At 50.8% G+C, this 21,850-nt stretch overlaps 4 protein-coding genes across 8 annotated transcripts; 2 read left to right on the plus strand and 2 right to left on the minus strand.

The window, feature by feature from the left end:
* Positions 1–12: 12 nt before the first annotated feature.
* On the plus strand, positions 13–4,932 carry LOC117702261 (sperm-associated antigen 7). The gene is made up of 7 exons (XM_034493491.2): positions 13–247; positions 3,543–3,610; positions 3,834–3,922; positions 4,035–4,119; positions 4,225–4,314; positions 4,417–4,573; positions 4,673–4,932. The coding sequence occupies exons 1-7, from the start codon at positions 163–165 to the stop codon at positions 4,780–4,782; spliced, it is 684 nt and encodes a 227-aa protein (XP_034349382.1). The 5' UTR covers positions 13–162; the 3' UTR covers positions 4,783–4,932.
* A 1,481-nt stretch (positions 4,933–6,413) lies between these two features.
* LOC117702263 (beta-enolase) lies at positions 6,414–12,967 on the minus strand. Of its 3 annotated transcripts, none has more exons than XM_076706414.1 (12): positions 12,946–12,967; positions 11,132–11,218; positions 10,779–10,874; positions 10,372–10,430; positions 10,155–10,224; positions 9,640–9,773; positions 8,043–8,265; positions 7,730–7,927; positions 7,337–7,538; positions 6,863–6,971; positions 6,652–6,710; positions 6,414–6,564 (listed from the first exon to the last, which is right to left on the minus strand). In XM_076706414.1, exons 2-12 carry the CDS (start codon positions 11,214–11,216, stop codon positions 6,495–6,497), a joined length of 1,305 nt encoding a protein of 434 aa, XP_076562529.1. In that variant the 5' UTR covers positions 11,217–11,218; positions 12,946–12,967; the 3' UTR covers positions 6,414–6,494. The 3 variants fall into 3 exon arrangements, with proteins under 3 accessions (XP_076562529.1, XP_034349383.1, XP_034349384.1); XM_034493492.2 differs by lacking the exon at positions 12,946–12,967 and adding an exon at positions 11,844–12,001; XM_034493493.2 differs by lacking the exon at positions 12,946–12,967 and adding an exon at positions 11,839–11,970.
* Positions 12,968–14,431: 1,464 nt separating this feature from the next.
* LOC117702266 (profilin-1) lies at positions 14,432–17,243 on the plus strand. Its single transcript, XM_034493498.2, has 3 exons — positions 14,432–14,731; positions 16,094–16,286; positions 16,868–17,243. Exons 1-3 carry the CDS (start codon positions 14,600–14,602, stop codon positions 16,963–16,965), a joined length of 423 nt encoding a protein of 140 aa, XP_034349389.1. The 5' UTR covers positions 14,432–14,599; the 3' UTR covers positions 16,966–17,243.
* A 341-nt stretch (positions 17,244–17,584) lies between these two features.
* Positions 17,585–21,823, minus strand: LOC117702264 (E3 ubiquitin-protein ligase RNF167). Of its 3 annotated transcripts, XM_076706415.1 has the most exons (10): positions 21,653–21,776; positions 21,022–21,255; positions 20,865–20,945; positions 19,624–19,749; positions 19,441–19,528; positions 19,197–19,287; positions 18,905–19,010; positions 18,702–18,795; positions 18,155–18,235; positions 17,585–18,074 (listed from the first exon to the last, which is right to left on the minus strand). In XM_076706415.1, the coding sequence occupies exons 2-10, from the start codon at positions 21,103–21,105 to the stop codon at positions 17,779–17,781; spliced, it is 1,047 nt and encodes a 348-aa protein (XP_076562530.1). In that variant the 5' UTR covers positions 21,106–21,255; positions 21,653–21,776; the 3' UTR covers positions 17,585–17,778. The 3 variants fall into 3 exon arrangements, with proteins under 3 accessions (XP_076562530.1, XP_034349386.1, XP_034349387.1); XM_034493495.2 differs by having other exon boundaries at positions 21,022–21,823; XM_034493496.2 differs by lacking the exons at positions 20,865–20,945; positions 21,022–21,255; positions 21,653–21,776 and having other exon boundaries at positions 19,676–19,745.
* Positions 21,824–21,850: the final 27 nt, after the last annotated feature.

Raw genomic sequence — 21,850 nt, forward strand, 5'->3', positions numbered from 1 at the left:
CTGTGGGCGGGGCGGGAAGATCGCCACGCAAGTCGCTGGCCTCGGCTCACGCCTTAAGCGGGGCGGAGCAGCGCGGTTTTTCCGCTTCCGACGTGTTTCCGGCCTTAAAGGCGTTTCGCCCTTCCCTTTAAGACGCACCGCCCCCTCTCACTCATTCCCAAGATGGCGGACCTACTGGGCTCCATCCTGAGCTCCATGGAGAAGCCACCCAGCCTCGGTGACCAGGAGAGTCGGCGCAAGGCCCGAGGTGAGGATCCCAAATTCACAACCGCGTATCTTCGCCAGATTCTTGGGACCACACTCTCCCCTCTTTGAATAATGCCACCTCCTACCCTAAAAGACACCCCCACAGGCCACTTCTGAGACCCTCAGAGTCCCTAAAAGGCCTGTCAGTCCGCCCGCTGTTCTTTGCAAACAATGATTGGCTACCTCAGCTTGTCTCCTGCCTCCTGACTCTTCTTCCTATCCTGGCCTTTTGCAGTCCTCGTTTGCGATTGGTCAACGGGCCTGCCTGTCTGCTGTTGGTGAGCGCTGATTAGTAGGATGCCTTTTTCCGATTGGAGGATGTCGTATCCAGCCGTGTAACTCCAGTTCTATTACGATTGGGTTTAAGGCGCGCCCATCCACCCGTCTGTTCCCTTCTATTGGCTAGCTCAACCAAAAGCTCTACCTTTAAAGTGTTGCCTCTTCAGACCGACCTCAACCTCAGCTCCTCCCATTGGTTGGCTGGATCCTCCTATGTATGCCCCTCCTTGAGTTAACCCAGTCCCTCATACCTTCAACAGCCCTTTCCTAACTATAGCCTTAAATTCCTGTGCTGCCCAACTAGATCGTGATGTTGATTGGAGAGATGAGAATGCCCCGAAGGCTCCGATTCGCCATCTCTCCCCCCAGCCCCCGCGCTGAGTAGCTAACCAGAAAGCTCGCTGGAGTTTGGCAGCCAGAGTAGGGTGCGGCCCGAAGAGGCCTACTCAGTGTTGGTTCAGAGCGCATGTGAAGGACCCTATAGGAAGGACAGTTTAGGTGCACCCACCTCCCAACCATGTGAGCCTTTATCGTGGACAAGTCTCATATCCGGCACCTACTCCCCATCTGCCCAAAGGAGGCAAGACAGCATGCTTTCAGAATGTTCAAAGACTGTTAAATACCTGTAGTCCCTTATTTACAAAACTTGTGGAGCCAGAGGTGCTCATCAAGGAGATTACAGACCGTGTCTGGAACGTTTATTATGATCACACAGAATTTTAATAACCAATTAAGTACTTTGAAAGAAATTCGTGTGTAGGAGAGATTAATTGGGAGTCCTAGGCTTGTCTGAAATGAGCTGAGCAACAAAGAATAGGTAATTCAGTAAAGGGAGTGAAGTCTGTTTGAAAGCTATAGGAAAGCAGAGCTTAATAGGAAACAGGAGTGTGAGTTACTTAATGTTCAGATGAGTAATAGGAGTGCTCACATCGGCTCTCAGAATTGGAGGCTTTAGCCACTTGCCTCGGGTCTCGGGTTACCAAGCTGAATTTGGAACCCAGATGTGACTTCGTAGCCTTAATGTTCTTTTACTGCCTCCCAAGATACAGAAAAGATTGAAAAAGCAATTAGAAAACAATGAAAGGTGAAATCAGACAGACAAGAGCCTCTATTATAGGAACAAAATTTAAAAAACAAAACAAAAAACCCCACACGTCTTTAGCAGTATAGCCTAGAGGAAATCTTGACTCATGGTGAGGATTCAGTGTTTGCAAGAGGAGGAAGAACATTCCAGAGAGAAGGAACAACATGTGCATGGAGTGACCAGATAGTAGGAAGAGTTCAGTGCCACTTTGGGGACTCAGTCCTGTGGAAGAAGTGGACCTAGGATTTTGAACTACCAAAAGCCAGGGGAGGGACATTCGGAGCTGAGGAACAGGAAGAAGATGCCTATGTACAAATCACAAGAGGCAGCAAACACCTACCATGGGAAAAGACAGGCAGGGTAAGGAACCGGGTTAAAAGCAGCTGAGCGAGCTGGAGAAATGGCTCAGTGATTAGGACCTGAGTTAGAGTCACAGAACCCACATCAGGTTGCTTACAACTTCGTGTAACCCCAGCTCCTGGGCGGAATCTGACACCTTTGATCTCCGTGGGCATGTGGATTCATACTCATACACATATGCATAATTATGATAATAAAAATAAATCTAAGGAAAAAAGGTAGTCTGAAAGCTGGGAGTGTTTCTCAGTGGTGAAACACTTACTTAGCATGTGGAAGGCCCTAGGTTCAATCCTCAATACATCAGTCAATCCTAGGCTAGCATATCTGTAAGTCTGAGGCCAGTGTGGACTCCATAGTGAGTTTCAGGTCAGCCTGGAAGTCTCAAAGCTGGGGGAGGGAGGGAGGGCAGGCAGCCAGGTACTGCTTATGGTTGGGGTTGCAGGTCAGTGCCAGATCTCATGTCTAGGTATATTCCCTGGGGTTGCATCTGTCCCCAAGGGCAGAGGGGATGATCTGGCACAAAGGCAGGATCTAAAAAAGGGGAGGAGCATTTAGTAAGAGAGAAGAGGTCATTATGGCTAACTTTGGACACTTGTATCCCCAGAGAAGAGGATGTCTTGGGGTTCCTGTTACTATGAGAAAGCACATGACTGAAAGCACTCAATGGGCTTCCTTTTTTTTTTTAATTTTTAAAAATTTATTTATTTATTATTTATACAGCATTCTGCCTACATGCATGCCTGCAGGCCAGAAAAGGGCATCAGATCCCATTATAGATGGTTGTGAGCCACCATGTGGTTGCTGGGAATTGAACTCAGGACCTCTGGAAGAGCAGTCAGTGCTCTTAACCCCTGAGCCATCTCTCCAGCCCCCCCACCCCCCAATGGGCTTTCTAGACCAAAGTTCCAAATTTCTTCAGCCCCACCCCCAAGCAAACCCAACATGGTCAGACCTGTCACAACAATAGTCCACTCTCCGTTACCAATTTCTGTCTTAGAGTTTCTGCTGCTGTGATAAAATACAACTTGACCAAAAGCAACGTGAGAAGGCAAGGGTTATGTCAGTTTACAGTTTCACATCACAGTCCGTCATCAAAGGAAGTCAGACAGGAACTCAAGCAGTGATGTGCTACCTATTGGCTTGCTCCTCGTGGCTTACTACCTGATTTTGAGTCTAGCCTGGTCTACAGAATGAGTTCCAGGCCAGCCACAACTATATACTGAGATGCTGTCTCCAAAATAATAATTTTATATATAGAGATATAAAGATAAATCATTCCCCGGTAGTCAGTGTATATATACTGTGGGCATTAAGTGAATGTTAATTGACGGTCTGGTAGAGTTGGTAAGTTGGGTGTGTGATTCTGCCTTTGTTTCTGCCATCTTGGTACTCTGGATCTTAGCACAGTGTCAGGTTGTGTTACAGAGTAAACATCAGGGAATCCTTGGTGAATGAACAGTAACCCTGCTGTTCAAGCACAGTGCTTCCCAGTGGTTATCAAAAATCTTTTAACCTGACCAGCTCACTACCCATGCATCAGCCCTGGCCTCATGCCGTCCTTTCTTACCCCTAGAACAGGCTGCTCGCCTGAAGAAACTACAAGAACAAGACAAACAGCAAAAAGTGGAGTTTCGTAAAAGGGTGAGAACAACTGGAGAGGTCACAGGCAGCTTCTGGAAGGATTTGCAGTAAGAGTTGGAAGGTTGAGGACTTGGCAGTACTGACAGTGCCTCCAGATGGTGGAACTAAAAGCCCATGGCCCGGGAGCCGGGAAAGTGGTGGGAGGTATAAAAAGGGCACCCATTGGCCCAGGAGATTAAGTGGAGCTGTCATCTCATGTCCTCCCCCTTTTGTTTCTCCTAAGATGGAGAAAGAAGTGTCTGATTTCATCCAGGACAGTGGACAGATCAAGAAAAAGTTTCAGCCCATGAATAAGATAGAGAGGAGCATACTGTGAGTGTCTCTGGGCTTGGGGAGGCAAGGAATGAACGACAAAGGGGCATGAACGAGCCAATGTGGACTAGACTCCTCCTGGCTCATGTACTCTCCTGCCTTCTCTTTGCAGACATGATGTGGTAGAGGTGGCTGGCCTCACATCCTTCTCCTTTGGAGAAGATGATGACTGTCGCTATGTCATGATCTTCAAAAAGGTAAAAAGCCTGGCCCCTCCCTCCTCCTCAGCCTATCCCTGCACCAGAGGGAATGGCATCCCTCATATATTTGGACTTTGACTCTACCTTTCTCTTCATCTGCAGGAGTTTGCACCCTCAGATGAAGAGCTAGACTCCTACCGTCATGGAGAGGAGTGGGACCCCCAGAAGGCTGAGGAGAAGCGGAAGCTAAAGGTGAGCTGTTCCTGGCAGGCCCTGGAGCCCATAACCATCACCTGGAAGAGGCCAGCTGGGGTCCGGGCCTTGAGCACAGGTACCCCACCTCTGTGTCCTTAGGAGCTAGCTCAGAAGCAGGAGGAGGAGGCAGCTCAGCAGGGACCTGCAGTTGTGAGTCCTGCCAGTGACTACAAGGACAAATATAGCCACCTTATTGGCAAAGGAGCAGCCAAAGATGCAGCCCACATGCTACAGGCCAACAAGACCTATGGCTGTGGTGAGCCATGGCAGGAGCTGTGGGAGGCATGGGGGAAGAACATAGTTTGGGGGAGGGGAGCAGAGACTGAGATCTTGCCACTCTCTCCTCTGCTGCCAGTGCCTGTGGCCAACAAGCGGGACACACGCTCCATAGAAGAGGCCATGAATGAGATCAGAGCCAAGAAACGTCTGCGGCAGAGTGGGGAAGAGTTGCCAACTACCTCCTAGGCATCCCACCCACCTTGCTTTGACCTCCAGCAAGGCAGGGGCATGGAGGGACAAGGCTGCTGCTATCAGGACCCATCCTGGGGCCCCATTTCTAAACTATGAGGCCCTGCCAGCTGCCACTCAGGCTAGAGGAGAAGCAGGTGTTTATTACTGCTGGAGTTTGGATGTATGGTTTGTGTGTGTGTGTGTGTGTGTGTGTGTGTGTGTAAATGTGTGAGTGGGTATTTAATCTGTATTATTCTCTATTACCCTTGGAACTTTCTTCCCCATGGGCCTGGGCTTACTTTACATTGAATAAACACTGTTTGACCCAGTGTTCTGACTTGTACATAGAATGTAGATACTAAGCCAGTGGTGGCACATGCCTTTAATCCTAGCACTTGGGAGGCAAAGCCAGGCAGATCTCTGTGAGTTTGAGGCAGCATGATCTACAGAGAAAACTCCAGGACAGCCAGGGCTACACAGAGAAACCTTGTTTAAAAAAAGAAAAAGGAGGGAGAGGGAGAGAGAATTCTGCATATTACCTCTGTTGGCAGAGAAAAGAATAATTAGGTTGAACAGTATAAAGTTGCCGTTTGTTTAAGTTAAAGATGGCCAATTATTAGCATTGTTACTGTGACACTAACATTTTTTTATTTTTGTGGTGCTAGCGATTGAACTCGGGGCTTCATGACTACTGGGCAATCGCCACGAAGCCAGCATGACGTTCCTTTTTCTAGATATATGTGTGTGGATGTTTTACCTGTATGTAAGGATTTGTTCCATGTGCCCCTGGTGCCCCTGGTGCTCAGAAGAGGGCACCGGAGTCCCTAGAACTGGAGTTACCAATAGTTGTGAGCTGCCGGGTCAGTGCTGGGAACTGAAGCCTGGTGCTTGTTGTAAGAGCAACAGATGCCACTAACCACTGAAGTCCCCTAAGCTTGGGATTTTGAGACAGGCCTTACTATGCATACAGCCCAAGCTGCCTTGACACTTGCTATCTCATCCCCATCTCCCAAGGCCTAAGATTACAGATGTTAAGCCACCACACCCAGCTAAGATATAGTATTTTTAAGGCTGAAGCCAGTCTTTGTATCCTGGCTTTACCAGTTGCCAACTCTGCTGTGTTGAATAAGGTTATGTTCAACTCATTGTGCCTTGGTTTCCTGGTGTATAAAAGGGGGATAAGAATGGTAAATCTCTGATAGGACTGTTTCAAAGCTTATGTGGGTTAATAATGTCAAGTATTTGAACACTTCAGACCCTCACAAGCTCCACTGAAGTGCTAAATGATCTCATTATCCTTTAATCCTTGAGAAGCACTCAGTCTGGCTGCAGCCTGATCCAGATCCCTTGACTGCTGGGAGCACCAGGCCCCTCGGCCCCTCTGCATCTGCAGCTGCCTGCTCAGGAGCTGCTTCAGCCTTCCATTCCTCCAGCTCCTTCTCACAGACAGTGTTTGCTTTCTCTAGCTTCATTCCAAACTTTGAAATTCTCTGTTCTATATCCACGGAGCTTTCAAATCCCTTACTTCCTTGTCACAGCAGGTCACATGATAGTCTCTGCCTTCTTCCCTGCTACCTGTCTACCCCCTGTCCTTCCTGGCAAGCTCGCCATCCATTCCCTCCTTCCTTCCAAGGAGCACACCATGGTCTTGTTTGGCAGTGTTTATTTCTGGGAGAAGGGCTTGAAGGCCTGTGTCTGTCCTGTGAAATCCTGGAGTCTCCAGCTTCTCACTTGGCCTTTGGATTACGGAACTTTCGTCCAGCAAAGACAGCTTTGTCCCCAAGAGCCTCTTCAATCCTACAATACAAAAAAATCAGAGCTACCACCTTCTAACCTAGGAGCGCCTTCCTTGCTCCACCGCCTAGGCCTCTGTACAAACTATACCTCATAAGCTGGTTGTATTTGGCCAGACGCTCTGAACGGCAGGGAGCACCAGTCTTGATCTGAAGTGGGAAAAGGGTTTGGAGGGGTTAGGCTCTTTTGGGCCCCAAAAGAGCAAGCTGTAGTGGTATCCAACATAGGTGACCCAAGTGATAGATACCAAGGTGACTAAGGAAACTTGGTTAGACACTCAGTGGAGGGAAGCCCTAAGTACCTGTCCTGTGCAGAGTCCCACCACAAGGTCAGCAATGAAAGTGTCTTCAGTCTCCCCAGAGCGGTGGCTCACCATCACTCCCCAGCCATTAGACTGTGCCAGTTTGCAGCTGTGCGGGAAGGACATTTGATGAGGCCTTATGTGACCACCTCAATAAGAAAGCCAGGGACAGGCAAGGTAGAACTCTCCCTTTGTTTTGGGCAGTGACTAAGTGCTTTGGGAAGTAGAGATTTCTGATCTTGGATTAGGGTGGTCAGAAGATGGCAAGAAGGACACAACACAGGAGGGAGGTTAAGGGACATGGCAGAGCCACAATGGCAAAAGTCTTAGAAACAAGCTGAGAGGCATAGCCTTGGGGTTAAGAGGCTTGAGTAGGTCAGGTGCCCAAGGAAAGGCACTCATGGCAAGGGCGACAGCAGTGGCTGGAGCTGGAGCTGAGGGTGGCCACGGAGAACCGAGGCAGGAGGCACTCACGCCTGGATGGATTCCGTCACCGAGCCGATCTGGTTGACCTTCAGTAGCAGGCAATTGCAGGCCTTCTTCTCAACAGCCTGAGCGATCCTCTTGGGGTTGGTGACTGTAAGGTCATCTCCCACAATCTGGATGTCCACCCCAGAGAGGAACGAGGTCCATGTTGCCCAGTCATCCTGGTCAAAGGGGTCTTCAATGGAGACCACTGGTAGGGAGTTGGGAGCATAGATGGGGTTAGAGCTGGGCTGGATGGAGGGATGACAGGCAGCAGGGGTTAAACGTAGCTATGAATGAGCTAGGGATGGAAAGGACCAGAATCTTGACAGAGGCAAATACTAAAACCTATGTTTGGTAACCGCAGAAGACAGACAGGGGAAAAGCACCCGGAAATCTCACCAGGATAGTTCTTGATGAAGTTCTTGTACAGCTCCCCAAGCTTCTCCCCACTGATGTGCCTCGCAGGATCATCAGGTGACTTGAAGTCCAGATCATACTTCCCATTGCGATAGAATTCAGATGCTGCCACGTCCATGCCAATCACCACCTTGTCTGGGTACCCTGCTGCCTGAATGGCTGTCTTCAGCAGCTCCAGGGCTAGGAGAGGAGCAAGAGATGACCTGAGACTCCAGTATCCTGTATCTGCAGCCTCTCTTTCCCCCTACCTCAGGGGCACTCAGGCAGTCTATGCCCCAGGATGTTCAGCACTGACCCTCATTGTTCTCCAGGATGTTGGGTGCAAAGCCACCCTCGTCACCCACATTGGTGGCATCCTTCCCATACTTGGCCTTGATGACCCCCTTCAGGTGGTGGTAGACCTCAGCGCCAATGCGCATGGCTTCCTTGAAAGAGCTGGCTCCCACCGGCAGAATCATGAACTCCTGCATGGCCAGCTTGTTTCCAGCATGAGAGCCCCCGTTGATCACATTGAAGGCCTGGGACACAGAAGTTGGTGCTCAGAGCTGGGTGGCATAGGGGTCACGGGTGAGAGGGAAGTGGAGGTGGAAGCTGTACTCTGCTCCCTGCTCAATGGTCTAGGATGCATCATGGTATTCCTAAGAGCCTTTCGTCTTCCTACAAAATGGTAATAATGCTTGCTTCCCTACAGTTCTGACAATTAAGAGAAATCAAATATACATATGACAAGGAAGAATTTTATTGCATTCTAAATGAATGGGCTTGTTTCACTCTCAAAACACCTCTATTAACTGTACACTCTCTTCTTTACAAATGAAAAAAGTGAGACATCGAGGTTAAATAACCTGCCTGAGATCACACAACTAGAAATGGAAAAGGCCGGGGTCGGAACCCAGTAGCTATCTCCAGAATCTTAACATATTCTTCCTAGTAACAGTAAGTGGTAACATTATTATTAAGTTCTGTCCTGCCCAGGCAGGGCTCCAAGGATGGAAGTGACTGGGGCAGCAAGGGAATGAAGAAAAGACACAGACAGAAAAGCTGGGGACCAGACAGAGTGGGCTCTCTGATGGAAAACCCTCAGCACTCCAGAAGCTAAATATGTTTACTATACAGAGCCCAGTGTGTTTATTATTAGAGCTGAACAGAGAAGAGGGTTACTGCATACATAGAAACAAGGAGGTGGGGGTTATGGTATACAGCTGGACCACAGGAACAGGTTTAGGGGATCTTGGTAAGAGCAGGCTTTGTAGAGGAGCAGTCTTCAGACTGTAAATATCTAAAGGGGAAGGCGCCATGGTAGACATGTTATGCACACACTCTCAATACTTGCACTTGGTCATCGAGGAAGGAGGAAGGCATCATGCCTCTGAATCTTAGCCTAGGGGAAGTCTTTGCCATTCCTCGATGGGTCTGAGGCCCTGGGGTCTTTGACAAGGCTGGTTCATGTCGTAGCACACATTTACCCCGGACCTTGCACACTTGGGGCTCTTTCTGCACACTACAAAATTCAAGGGGCTACAATTAAGAGAGGGTGGTATCTTAAATAGTCTCAGAGGATACAAAGACATACTGAGATCTTTGCCCTGAAAACAATTTCAAATCCGACTGCAAGAATGAGACAGGGGATGGAATGAGGTCTGAGTAGCTGGCCTGAGCCTGGAATATAAAGGAAGGGACCTGGCAAGGGAAGGAAGCCTCAAGAGGCTTAGCTTTAGATGGTGGGAAAAAAGGAGGGGCTGGAGCACAGCAGGAAAGATTTCATTTCAGGAAATGCTTCTTTGGAGCAGGATCTGAGAAGGTAGATTTTCTGGGGGGTCCGGGGGGAGGGTTGCTCAAACATTCCTAGCTGGGAGGTGCAGCTGTCATACAGACTCAGCACAACCACTCACAGGCACAGGAAGCACGAGGTCAGGATTCCCTGCAAGATCTGCGATGTGGCGGTAAAGAGGGACCCCTTTCTCAGCTGCTCCAGCCTTACAAACGGCCAGGGACACACCCAGGATGGCATTGGCCCCAAACTTGGCTGGAGGGAGGCAAGCAGGGAGAAAAGATGAGAGCTCTTACAGGTCTGGGGTTTAATTCCTTGAACATTCCCTCTGGTCACCCGAGGAAGAAGCTTTCTAAATCACTTGACATTAAGATTTTGTTAACTCATCTCTCTTTCCTGGCCTGTGGATCTCTGGAAGTTCACCCCCCTGGGCCAAGAGTTTCACATGTGTCTACTGCTAGCCTGCCAGGCCTGGCAGAAGCCAGGCATCAGGAAATGCCTGTGGAATGAATAAAAGCCTACTCTGCTACGGTGTGCCCCAAGATGTGGGACAGAAAGAGCCCAGCCAGCTGTCAGTGGTTTCTCTTCCACCCTTTGCTGCATGCTACACCCTTCCACTTCGGGCACCTCACTCACACTTATTCTCAGTCCCGTCCAGCTCGATCATAAATTTGTCAACTTTTTCTTGATCCACAACACTTAGTTTCTGGAAGAGACAGAGGTTGGATTTCTCAGGAGTCAGTCAGGTAACGTGCAGGATGAAGCATAATCGAGAATACTGGGAGTGGGACTACCTGAGGGAAGGCACGGGGTCACAGGGAGGAGGGAAGGAGGAGCTGGCTCCTCCACTTGCCTTTTCCAGCAGAGCAGGACCTAGAGTCTTGTTGATGTGTTCCACAGCCTTCAGCACTCCTGGAGGCCAGAGAATGGGTTCAGATTTCTTTTGTTTGTTTGTCTTTTGTTTTGTTTTGTTTTGTTTTGGTTTTTGGTTTTCGAGACAGGGTTTCTCTGTGTAGCCCTGGCTGTCCTGGAACTCACTCTGTAGACCAGGCTGGCCTTGGAACTCAGAAATCTGCCTGCCTCTGCCTCCCAAGTGCTGGGATTAAAGGCGTGCGCCACCACTGCCCGGCCGGGTTCAGATTTCTAAGTGGGTTAGGCCTCATCCCATGAGGGGCTCTTGGCTTTGGGTTCCGGTCCTCGCTCCCCGTCCTTGAGTCAGTCCACACAGGGTCCTTCCATGCTGAGTTAGTCTTTGCTCACCTTTCCCCAAGTATCGTGATTTGTCTCCATCTCGTAGTTCCAGTGCTTCATAGATACCTGTGGACGCTCCACTGGGTACAGCTGCTCGGAACCGACCTGGGCAGGAGGAACTGGCAGATCAGAAGGAGTCCACCAACAAAGGCCTGGGGTCACCTCCCTGGACCCAGGAAGAGGAGCAAATACAGAGAAACTCCTGCTTCCCCCAGCTTTGGAACCAGGAAGAAAAGAGGGTCTGCAAAGAAGTCTGGGGAAAGGAACCTCTGACTTCTTTGCAAAGGACAGGATGTGGCATAGAACTCTTGGGGAAGGAGCCAGTCAGGTCGAGGCAAACCAATTCAGCAAGCCTGTGTTACCCTTGGCTGTGTGCAGGTCCACCTCCACTGTGGGGTTTCCCCTGGAGTCCAGGATTTCTCGGGCAAAGATTTTTTGCATGGCCATGGCTGCACCACAAGAGAAATGAGTGAGCGAGCGAGAGAGCGAGCATGGACAGTTGATCCCTTAAGGAACTACAACTCCCTTGCCCTTTTAAGAGTCTTCTCCACCCGAAGAAGGCAGGTGCTGGAGCTAAAAATACCCCATAAAAAGGTCACAGACCAAAGAGGAAGGCAGGCTGGTCCCCTCCCCCCACTCAGAATAGCTCTTGTTGCACCCTCCCAATTGGAGAATCAAGCGCTCATGACTTTATAACTCCCCAGATGACACCATTCCCTGAATACCTCACCAAGCTTATACCTTCTTGTACCTTTATGATTAAGTAATCTGCTTGCTACATCCTTCTACCTCTCAAACCGATCTGGTTCTCACTGTCCCAGTCCCAAATCCCCCTAGACCCCAGATTCTCCGCCTGGCTCAATGGTGACTTCTTTATCCACTTTCCCACTCTTCAGAGCTTGCTCTCCTCTGTCAGTACCCTTCAGTATTTGCTTTAATTCTGCTCCCTCCAATTCTAGCCTCTCTCTTTCAAGTACCCTCAATCCTAGGAAAAAAAAGCCAAAATTCCCCTCACTTTTCCCGAGCCAGCACCACCCCACCACTGCACACCGTGTAACTGATGTTTTACCAAACCTGTGATGTCTTCCTTGGGACTCTGAGTGGAGTGTCTCCTCTAGGTAGCAGCTGGGACAGTGTCAGCTCACCCCCTCTCAGGCTGGGCATTTATTTCCAGGCCACCCTGTCCCCCAGCCAGCCCCGCCTCTCTCATTCCATCCTCCTCCCCTCCACACCGGGCAGGCAGCCAAGTGCCCACTACAGCCTGAAGCAGAAGCCTCTGGCCTGGGGCATGTACCCCCTTCTCAAAAGTTAATGACTACTCCTATGCATTTTCTTCCTGTACCCCCAATAAAAGTCTCTACTTTGAGGTCCACTCTTTGGGAAAGCAGGAGAGAGGCTTCTGATAGGAGGGTCTTTCCTCTGAAACTTACATTCCGTCTTGCAAAGGTTAAAGAGGAACCAAGTGCCCTTTTAGAAAGGCCAGGGGTAATCTGAGCCCTGCAGGCTGAGGAGGGGGCCTAGAAAAGGGCCTGCAAGACTGCCGTGTACACGTGCTCCACTCACTCTGCAGGCAGAGCAGGCCACACAGTTGGGGGAAGGCATCAGCGGTGCTGAGCAAGCTCTTTGGTCTAAAGTCGACACCCCTCGACCAAAGAAGGCCAGCGCTTTCACCTCTTGGGTCCTCATAACAGCCATCCCGGCACCACTCCACCCTAGCCTCTCTTGGCCAGTGATGAGCGATGAGAGGCCAGGAGACGAATATAGACCAGCACTGAGCGCTGGCCTGGCGCCCGATAGCTACTGCTGGGATAGCATTTATGTCCCTGCGTGAAGCCTAAGTGGTCAGGAGCCCTTTTCCCCAACGACTGTGGGCGCTTCAGCGTTCAACCCTTGTCTATCAAAGAATGGTGTTATATCAGGAATGGGAAAAAAAAAATGAATGGACGGGAAAAGGGGATGACCCTTTGTAAGCTCTTGGACGCCTGTGGCCACTCTGTCCATCTATTTGCAGCACAGCTGGATGAGAATCTCTGCACTCGGTAACTCCCTCCGCCTTGGCAGGTCTAGAGCTAGTGTGGGGCCTGCCCCGCGCTCCGTGGAAGCCTGACGGGCCGACCGGCTGGTTTCCCAGGGCGTCTCCGCTTTTCACTCGCCGACGCTGGAGCGGGTGACTCACCGGGCGGCCGGCTCTCGAGCGCTCCTCCCCGTCGGCCCTCCCCTCGGGGTCGTCCTTCTAGCCTCCACCCTAGGGTCCCCACCTGCGGTCGCGTCCCCGTCCCGCCCCTCCCCTCTTATCTCCAGCCGCTCCCTGCAGGATTTTTCCACCCCCCGGCGGGAGGCGCGCAGATCAGAGGTCAAGGGATGGCGGGCGCAGACCGCCACGTGCCCCAGCGCGGCCCCGCCCGTGACTCAGCCACGCGGCTGTCGAAGAACCTGGGCTGGGGGGCGTGGGGAACCAGAATTTTGGGATGAACATCAGGGAACCCAACCCGTCTCCCGAGAGGCAGCGAACCAAGTCCCCTCCAACCCCAACACCACTGGGAGAGGCTGCACACCCCTGCGCCCCTCCTCTGAGGGACCGGAAGCTGCCGATCCCCTCGGAGGCTAGGGTCCCGAGTGACTCCTTCACTCCCTCCAGCCTCACCGGCCTGCCATTCACCCCAGACCTGCTCGGCCGCGAGTGAGCTGACCGCACATAAGTAGTTAGCAAAAGTTTTACGGGAAAAGAAAAAAGCCCCAATGGGTCCAAAGTAGAGGGGACTTTCCTCTTCTTGTAAAAGTTGTCATCCTTGGTACTTTAGTATTCTTCCGCCTTGAAAAATGAGTCCCGTCGTGTCACCCGGCTGGCGCCCCTACTCAGTGACCTCTGTAGTCAGGGTTCAGGCTTGGGGCGAGGCTGAGCTGGACCGAATCCAGCGAAGGGAATGATTCCTCTGGAATATAGAGACACGCTCGAATGATCCCAACATGTGCGTCCACGGCAGACGGTTGGGACAGGTGCCCTGGTTGGAGACCTTTAGTACTGAAAATGACTAGAGTATTATATCAATTTTACTTTTACTCCCTTATCGCTTAAACAAAATGTGGAGAAGGCAGCAGCGCACAACCCAGAGCGTCTGCCCGTCCCGACTGCTGGGGACGCGTCTTAGGAAGGTCCAAATCTGTCCTGCCAGGCGCGCGCTCAGGCAGCCAAGCCGCTAGCCCCAACCGCCCCACGCGCTGTCTTCTCACTGCCCCGGCGCAGGCGCGGGCGCACGCGCCGCCGCCGCCCGCCGTTCCTTCCCTCCCGCGGAGGTGGGGGTTGGGGGGTGGAGGAATGATTCGGTTTAACCCTGGGTTCCCCAAACCCACTTTAATTTGTTCAATCTTACTAATTTTCCTCTTTTTTTCTTTCCCTTCTTCCTCTGGCTTCCTCCCCCAAATGGTTTGTATTCAGTATGAATTGGAGCGAGTCCTAACCTTAACCTCTCTTCTGCCACCATCACCACTCTAGCCTTTCGCATGGCTTTCCATCGAACTCGGCAAATTTTGCAAAAGAGGGGGGAGGGCTTTTTAAAATTGCATTTGCAAAAGTTCGCTATCTGGCCCGGCAAGAGGGGGATGGAGGGAGGGAATGGGGAGCAGGCCCCGCCCCGCCGCCCTTTGCAAATAAAAATCTAGAGGGGGGGGGAGGAGCAGGAAGTGGCGGTGCGAGGGCTGCTGCACAGCTAACAGAGCCGCGTTCCGGACGGCAGCGCGTGCCCCGAGCTCTCTGCCTTCCCCCGCCCGCCAGCGCCAGTCCAGCCCGCGATCTCAGCAGCAGCCCGCAGAGCAACCCCAGCAGCAGCGCCATGGCCGGGTGGAACGCCTACATCGACAGCCTTATGGCGGACGGGACCTGTCAGGACGCGGCCATCGTAGGCTACAAGGACTCGCCCTCCGTCTGGGCCGCCGTCCCCGGGAAGACCTTCGTTAGCATTACGGTACTGCGAGGCTTGTACGGTCCCGGGCAATGACCAGGCTTAGACTCTCAGGGAGACTTGGGTGGGGGCGGGCGCAGTCTAGCGAGGGCAGCGAGAGGCCGTGATCCGGTCCTCTCCCTGAAGCGGCGCGAATGGCGGCTGCATGAAACTAGGTCCCTCCGTTGCCCCCCAAGCTCTACGCCCCTCGGCCGCGGCGCCCATCTCGCCCGCCGCCCCGCTTTCTGCGACGGGGCGTTACATCCGGGGCACAGGGCGGGGAGGGGCGCGCCGCCCGGTGCGGCGGCCCACTTCCGCCTCCTCCAGGGCGGGGCAGGCACGCGCTGCAATTTTAGCTTGGGATTATGATTGATAAGGGGCTTGGGGAGTCAGGTCTCCCCTTTGGGCCGACTGGTCGCTCTCCCTCCACCATTGTTTCCTCTTATGCTGATGGGAGCGCCAGGCGCGTGGCCTTGGGCCCTTGCCGGACCTCCGTAGCACCCTGCCCCTCCCCACTCCGTTAGAGAGGGCGAGGCCGCCACACACACCCCCAATTCGGCACGTTAGCCTCAACATTCCTGTGAGGCCAATCCCGGAAGTCCCCTCACCCTCCCTTCCCGCCATCCGGCCGGGCCCGGAGTAGGGGAACTTTATGAGAAGTTCTGAGACGGTAAAAGTGAAGGAATAAGGTTGCTGCTGTTCCTACCACCACCTTCCCTGACCACACTGCCCGGAAGTGGGGAGGGGGAGCGGAAGTTCGAATGGGGGGGAAAGGGGATTTCCGGGCGGGAGGGTACCGGATATAGGGGTTTGGGGTTTAAGGCGGAGAAGAAGAAAGGTTCTCTGAGATGTCTCGAGTCTAAAGCAGACTAGTCTCCCACCGTTATAAACTTTTTAAACTTAATTAGAAAGCCCCCAGGGGTCAGCTTCCTTATCTTGGGGCAGAGATACCTGGAGCTAGACTCCAGCTTACCGGGAGACCCAGGCGTCCGGGCTCCTAACAACGCCTGCAGAACCTTTGACCAAATAAGGACAAAGTTACTTCTCCTCCCTTCCTACCCCCTCCCTTCCCCTCCCCGCTTCTGCTTTTCCTGAAGGACTGTTCTGAGCATCCAAAGGCTCCCCCTAGATCATTGATCGATTTTTGGTACCCAGCATTTTCTTCCTTTACTTTCTATACTAAACATGAAGATCTAAGACTTCAGAGGATTGTTTTTCTTCCTCCTGGACCCATTTACTAGACTTTAGGATCCTGATTTTACTGCCCATAGTGTTGGTTTTTCCCCACAACTTTTGATGGTGTGTATGAAGCACCTCCAACTCCACAGTACGTAAGAGGACAAATTATGCAGTACACTAACTTAACGAGGTGATTGATTCTTCTAGCCAGCTGAGGTTGGTGTCCTGGTAGGCAAAGACCGGTCAAGTTTTTTCGTGAATGGGCTGACACTTGGGGGCCAGAAATGTTCTGTGATCCGGGATTCACTGCTGCAAGACGGGGAATTTACAATGGATCTTCGTACCAAGAGCACCGGAGGAGCCCCAACCTTCAATGTCACTGTCACCATGACTGCCAAGAGTGAGTTTGAGTTTGACAGATTCTCTGGCTTTGAAATCCCTAACCTTTTGTTAGTCACTTTGTTTTATGTGTCCCCAATGTCAAGGCTGCAAAACAGTATTTTACTCTGCTGGATATAGGAACCTTGGATGGTTCTTTGGGTTCTGTCTGCCTCTGGCTCCCCATTTTGTAAAGAAACTAAATTACATTATCTCTAAGTCTCTTCTTGTTTTGAGCCTTTCGAGATTAGTTTGCTTGGAGTAGATTGTTGGATTTGAAGTATTATTTGGCTCTAATCTGGAGTTCTGTAAAGACTTGAGAGGTAGGAAGCTCACCCACAGCAGTTCCTAGTCACATCAGTCTACAGCCTGGGAGCCTGAGACCTCTCAAGTTTGCCTTCTTCTTTACTAGTCTTAAAGCTTTTTTCCTTCTTTGAAAAGCTCTATTGTTTCAGGGTGACTGACAGCCTGCCTGTGTATAAGGGGGAGGGCTGCTAGGAGGGATGAGGTTAGGTTACCACCCCTGGGGCTGGACAGCTGCTGAACAGCTGGCATGGTTGAATTGTGACACCTGGGTCCTAGCTTCCTTTCTCTTTCCTCCAGCGCTAGTCCTGCTGATGGGCAAAGAAGGTGTCCACGGTGGTTTGATCAACAAGAAATGTTATGAAATGGCCAGTCACCTGCGGCGTTCCCAGTACTGACCTCATCTGTCCCCTCCCCCACCACTCCCTTTGGCTTTTGCACCCCCTTCTTTCCATACACACACATACCATTATTTTTTGGGCCATTACCCCACTTCCCTTATTGCTGCCAAAACCACATGGGCTTGGGGGCTGGGGCTGGACGGACAGATACCTCCCCCTACCCATACCCCCTTCCTGTGTGTGTTTGGAAAAATTTTGTTTTTGGGTTTCATTTTTGTTTTTTGTTTTGTTTTGGTCTTTTTTTTTTTCTGAATAAAAAAAGATTCTACTAACAAGGACCTGTGTGGTTTGCACTTGGCATTAGTTGGAGACAGGCACTGTGACCCACCTCAATTATGTATCTGCTTCTTGGCTATATCCAGAATTAACCTAGACCCCTATAGTGGTATTTCCACTTCAGGTCTAGTTACATTGGTATGTAATGGACCATAGCCATCCAGACTAGAGAATGGGTCCATGGGTCCAAGCCTGCGGGTGAGGCAGGGCCACTTGAGTCATACTGTGTAGGTGGGGCTCCCCCATCCCTGAGTCATAGCAAACGCAGCTAGGGCTGTCCCCCTGAGAAGTTATAAGGTGATTACTCCAGAATTGTACCTGTGTAAAGATGATCTTACCCTTTAATCCACAAAAAAAAAGTTTATTAGTCCAAGAAGTGAAGACCATGTTCTATGGCTCCTAGCCCCCTCAAAAGGATGAGGCTGGGTTCATGAACCTGGGGTGGAAATGTACCCTATCCCTCACCCTCAGCTTATTAGACTGGAAAAAAGAGTTTGTGCAAATAGGTCACCAGAGGTACCAGGTATGGGGGTGTCAGGCCAGGGCAGCAGATGAAGGAGAAGGCGAGGGATCTGTGGAGGGCCCAGGAAAGACCAGGGGGGCAGGGGCTAGGGATCCAAAGGAGGTGGGGAGAGTAGGGCTAGAGCCCAAGAGTGGGGTCCATTCTGAAGCAGGTTGGTCCCTTGGTTCCCCTTCATCACCTTCCTCTTGCTCTTGAGTTTCTTCTTCCTGCTCTTCATCCCCAGGACCCCGGTGGACAGGCTGTTTGCAGATAGGGCAGGTCTTTCGGGTCTGAGTGAGCCAGGGATCCACGCAGCGACTGTGATAAGCTGTGGAGTAGCATGTGTGAAGTGTCTAGTCCCTGCAGGTGAAGCAGGGGTATAGACATGGGCACACGTAGGAGCCTTACCATGAGCACAGGGAAGTACCCGAAGCTTGTCCCCATCTTCATATTCATCCAGACAGATGGCACAGACATCATATTGATCTCCTGGGAAAGGGAAAGGATTCACTGAGCTACTCAGTTTTTTACTTGCCAGAACTTAGGGCACAACATAAAATCTTGGGGGTAGAGGGGACAAGCAGAGATAAGGGAAGTGGGTTTGGGGGGGGTAGGAGGGGAAAGCAGAACTGGGAGGGGCAAGGCTTTTGCTATAGCCTTATATGGTACTGGAGGCTCCAAGTCTAGATAACCCAACCCCTCCTCACCTGTTGAGTTCTCCAGCTCCTTATATTTATATCTCTTACTCTACACCCCCATACACAAGGTCAAAAATTTCCTTTGTTCATCTTTGCTTTCCTGTTCTGCCCTACCTTATTTGCTTGTGATTGGTTGTCAATAAAAGACAAGCAAACGTGGCATCTTTCCGGCTCTTTGAACCCTTATCTACTTGGCTCAAAAATCATTCAATATGAGGCTAGCTAGGAGAAAGGGCCCCCTTGCCCTGTGCCCTTACCTTTTTGATAGTCATGGGTAGGAATCTGTTTCAGTTGCTCTTTGGTAAGTCGGTTCCGTTGAAGCCGTTTCCGGTGCTGGATACATCGAACTATCTAGGGACAAAGAAGAGTGGACCAGGCTTAAGAAATAACTGGAAAAATTCAATAAAAACCTCCCATCTACAGTTCCAGTCTGGCATTGTAAGTTTCCTCAGCTACTTACCAGTACCGTTCCCATGGCCAAAACCAGCAGTCCCACAATTCCAGTAAAAGGAATGAGGTAATAGCCCAAGGGGAAGCTGTTGTCTGGAACCAGAAGCACCCGAGCCCTGAGGAAAGAAAGACAACCTCAAGCCAGGTTAAAATAAAGTTTACCGGCTTGGGACAAGGCATACATGAGAAAGTCAAGACAGATGAGGAAGAACCTGAGCCTGGGTAGTGAAGTTGGGTTCTATCCAGACTAGCATGGAACCCTAAAGGAGAGGGGAAGCATGGGAAGAAAATAAACATCCTACCCCTTCTCATAGACAAAAAGGGCTCGTAGGTACTCTGCACTTCTTTCTCCGATAAATACAGATGGGATCCAGATCTGTTGTTGGATTTCCTCTGTAGGAGGTAGGACATTAGGGATTTAGCCTTCCATTCCTCAATTCCCGGGAACTGGCTTTTGACACTTTTTGCAGGCCTCAGCCAACTGCCCTCTAGGTCTTCAGCCCTCCCGCTGAACGGAAAACGCAGTACAAATTTCCTCATCCTTACCACTGTTCCACACCATGTTTAGCAGTTCATTGGAATTCACATTGTGCACCACAGCTGCGCCATACCCAGCTTTCTGAGCATTTAGGACCTAAGGAGGCAGGTGGATAGAGTTGTAAACCTCGCCTTTCTTCATTCCTGGTGTCATTTACCTTGCTTACCACCTCCCATTCCCCATTCAGCAACCTTGAGGTCAAAGTTGCAGTCGAATCTCCGAAGCAGTGCAATAAAGACTGACCCATTGACTGGGGCTGAGGGTGGCGGGGCAATAGGACTGCAAGCATTTTCTGGGTGGGCCTCCACAAGGAACCCCTGAGGAATAAAGGCAAACAGTTGGATTTTTCATCTTTAGTTCTGTCTTCCACAGGACCTCCCAAACAGCACCACACCACACAATCTGTATCCTGCAGCTTTCTCATTACTCAATCTTGATGTCTGAGCATCCCACACAAATCAGAATCTACAACTCAGGTAGACATGGTAAAACATGCATTTAATCCCAGCTTGTAATTGGGAGTACAGTGAGTTAGGGACAGCCAGAGTTCCAGAGTCCAGTCCTCCCCCCCCCCAAAAAAAAAAAACAGAAAGGATCTCTTAGCTTCTTTAAGATGCAGTTACAGTAAACAACATCCCTTTACCAGAGGCTCCCTGACTTCTCAAGGCTATTTTAGTTCTGTTTTTAAGTTTCCCACCAATAGTGATTCAGCTTGATACTCATTCGTGTCATTTTCACCAAGTTTTTTTTTTTACACTCATCTTTCAAGTACATACAGCATATTCAATTTGCTTCTTTCCCAATTAGCCATCTTACAACTCTACTGCTATCTGTGGCCCAATTGAGTTCATGCTATGTGGCAAGAACTTTGTAATGAACTACTACAGACATGCTTATCTCACAAGAGCCCTCATTTCTATTACCCATTTTACTCAGAACCAATAAAAGACTGTCCACAGCCATACAGACAGTGAGTAGCTCCAGAGACATTGCTGATAAGCACCTGCTTTTTATCTTTACCCACTTTCAGTCAGACTCCCTCTTAAACTTGGGAGTTCTAGGGGCTGGAGAAGGCTCAGTGGTTAAGAGCACTGGCTGTTCTTCCAGAGAACCCGAATTCACAACTGAGTGTAACTCCAGTTCCAAGGGATCTGACACCCTCACACCTATGCACTTAAAATAATAAACTTGGGAGTTCTAGGGTGGACACTAGATTCTGGACTCTGCATTGACATGATCATGAACTTGGGTTTTTCTGGGAGGGGGCGCTGTTTTGCTGGAGAGTCGACCTAGAATCACACTCTGCGCCCGATCACTGAACTATAGCCACAGCCCAATGCATTCCGCTGCTAACTCCACTATTTCCTACTTCCTGAGCATGGCTACTTAACCCCTGCCCAGGATAAACATAGGGAAACGGGAAAAGCATTACCTGGAGTCCCTCATCGCTCAGAGTGGCCCCAAATAGGGCTGGAAGGTCTGCAAAGTCCATGCTGGCATTGTGCTCCGAAGTCTGCAGACAAAACAGTACATTATTCAGTCTGAAACCCATTCTCAACACCCTTTCCCTGTCCAACCCTCAGACTCACCGCTCGAATAAGCCCTCGGATAGGGGCTGCTCCCCACAGCACAGTAGCCACAACAACAGGAAGCGGGAAGGCCGCGGGGTGCATGGCAGCAGGAGGGTAAAGCTGAGAAGGTCACGTCTTGATAGCAGGAGCAGAAGAGTCCTGCGCCCTCTCTGCCTCTCCTTCAGGATCCCAGGGGTCCAACCACCCCTAGGTCCCACTTCTCAGCTACATGGGGACGTCGGGGAAGGAACTCTGATTCGGGAAGTGAGAGATCAAACCAGCTTAGTGGAGCTGGGAGGGGAGACAATGTATCTTTCTCTGGTAGAGAAATAAAACAATAGGAGCGAAGGCAAACAGGTAACAACAACAAAAAAAAAAACTTCAGGAAGGGTGGGAGAAATCTCAAAGAGGTGGGACTTCCGGCCAGGTAGGCCGTCTTCCTATGTCCCTGGAAAAGGGTTTCCGGTAAGAAAGGCCGCTTCCAGTATTGGACGCTCAGGACGGAGGACTTCCGGTCCAAAAAGGCCGGTTGAAAGAAATGTTTGACATGTAGAGTGCCTGCGGAGACGGAGGGAGCCTCGATGCTCAGAAGCGGATCTAATTTTTTTCCCTTAATCCCTGAGATCTTGGAGCTGCCCTGTTTACAAACCTCTCCTTCGTCTGGCCGCCGCGGTACGTTCAGGTATCGCGAGAATGTTTACCACCACCTCCCCCTTTCGCCGCTGAAATTTACCGCGAGAAGCCTCATAGCCCGAACTAGGCTGACTCACTTGCTCTCGCGAGATTTTCAAACAATTTTTCCCGCGATTCTAATTCGGTAGGGGCGGGAGCTACAGGGTAGTTTCCT

This window comes from Arvicanthis niloticus, unplaced genomic scaffold (assembly GCF_011762505.2).
Source record: "Arvicanthis niloticus isolate mArvNil1 unplaced genomic scaffold, mArvNil1.pat.X pat_scaffold_631_arrow_ctg1, whole genome shotgun sequence".
Taxonomy (NCBI): Eukaryota; Metazoa; Chordata; class Mammalia; order Rodentia; family Muridae; genus Arvicanthis; species Arvicanthis niloticus.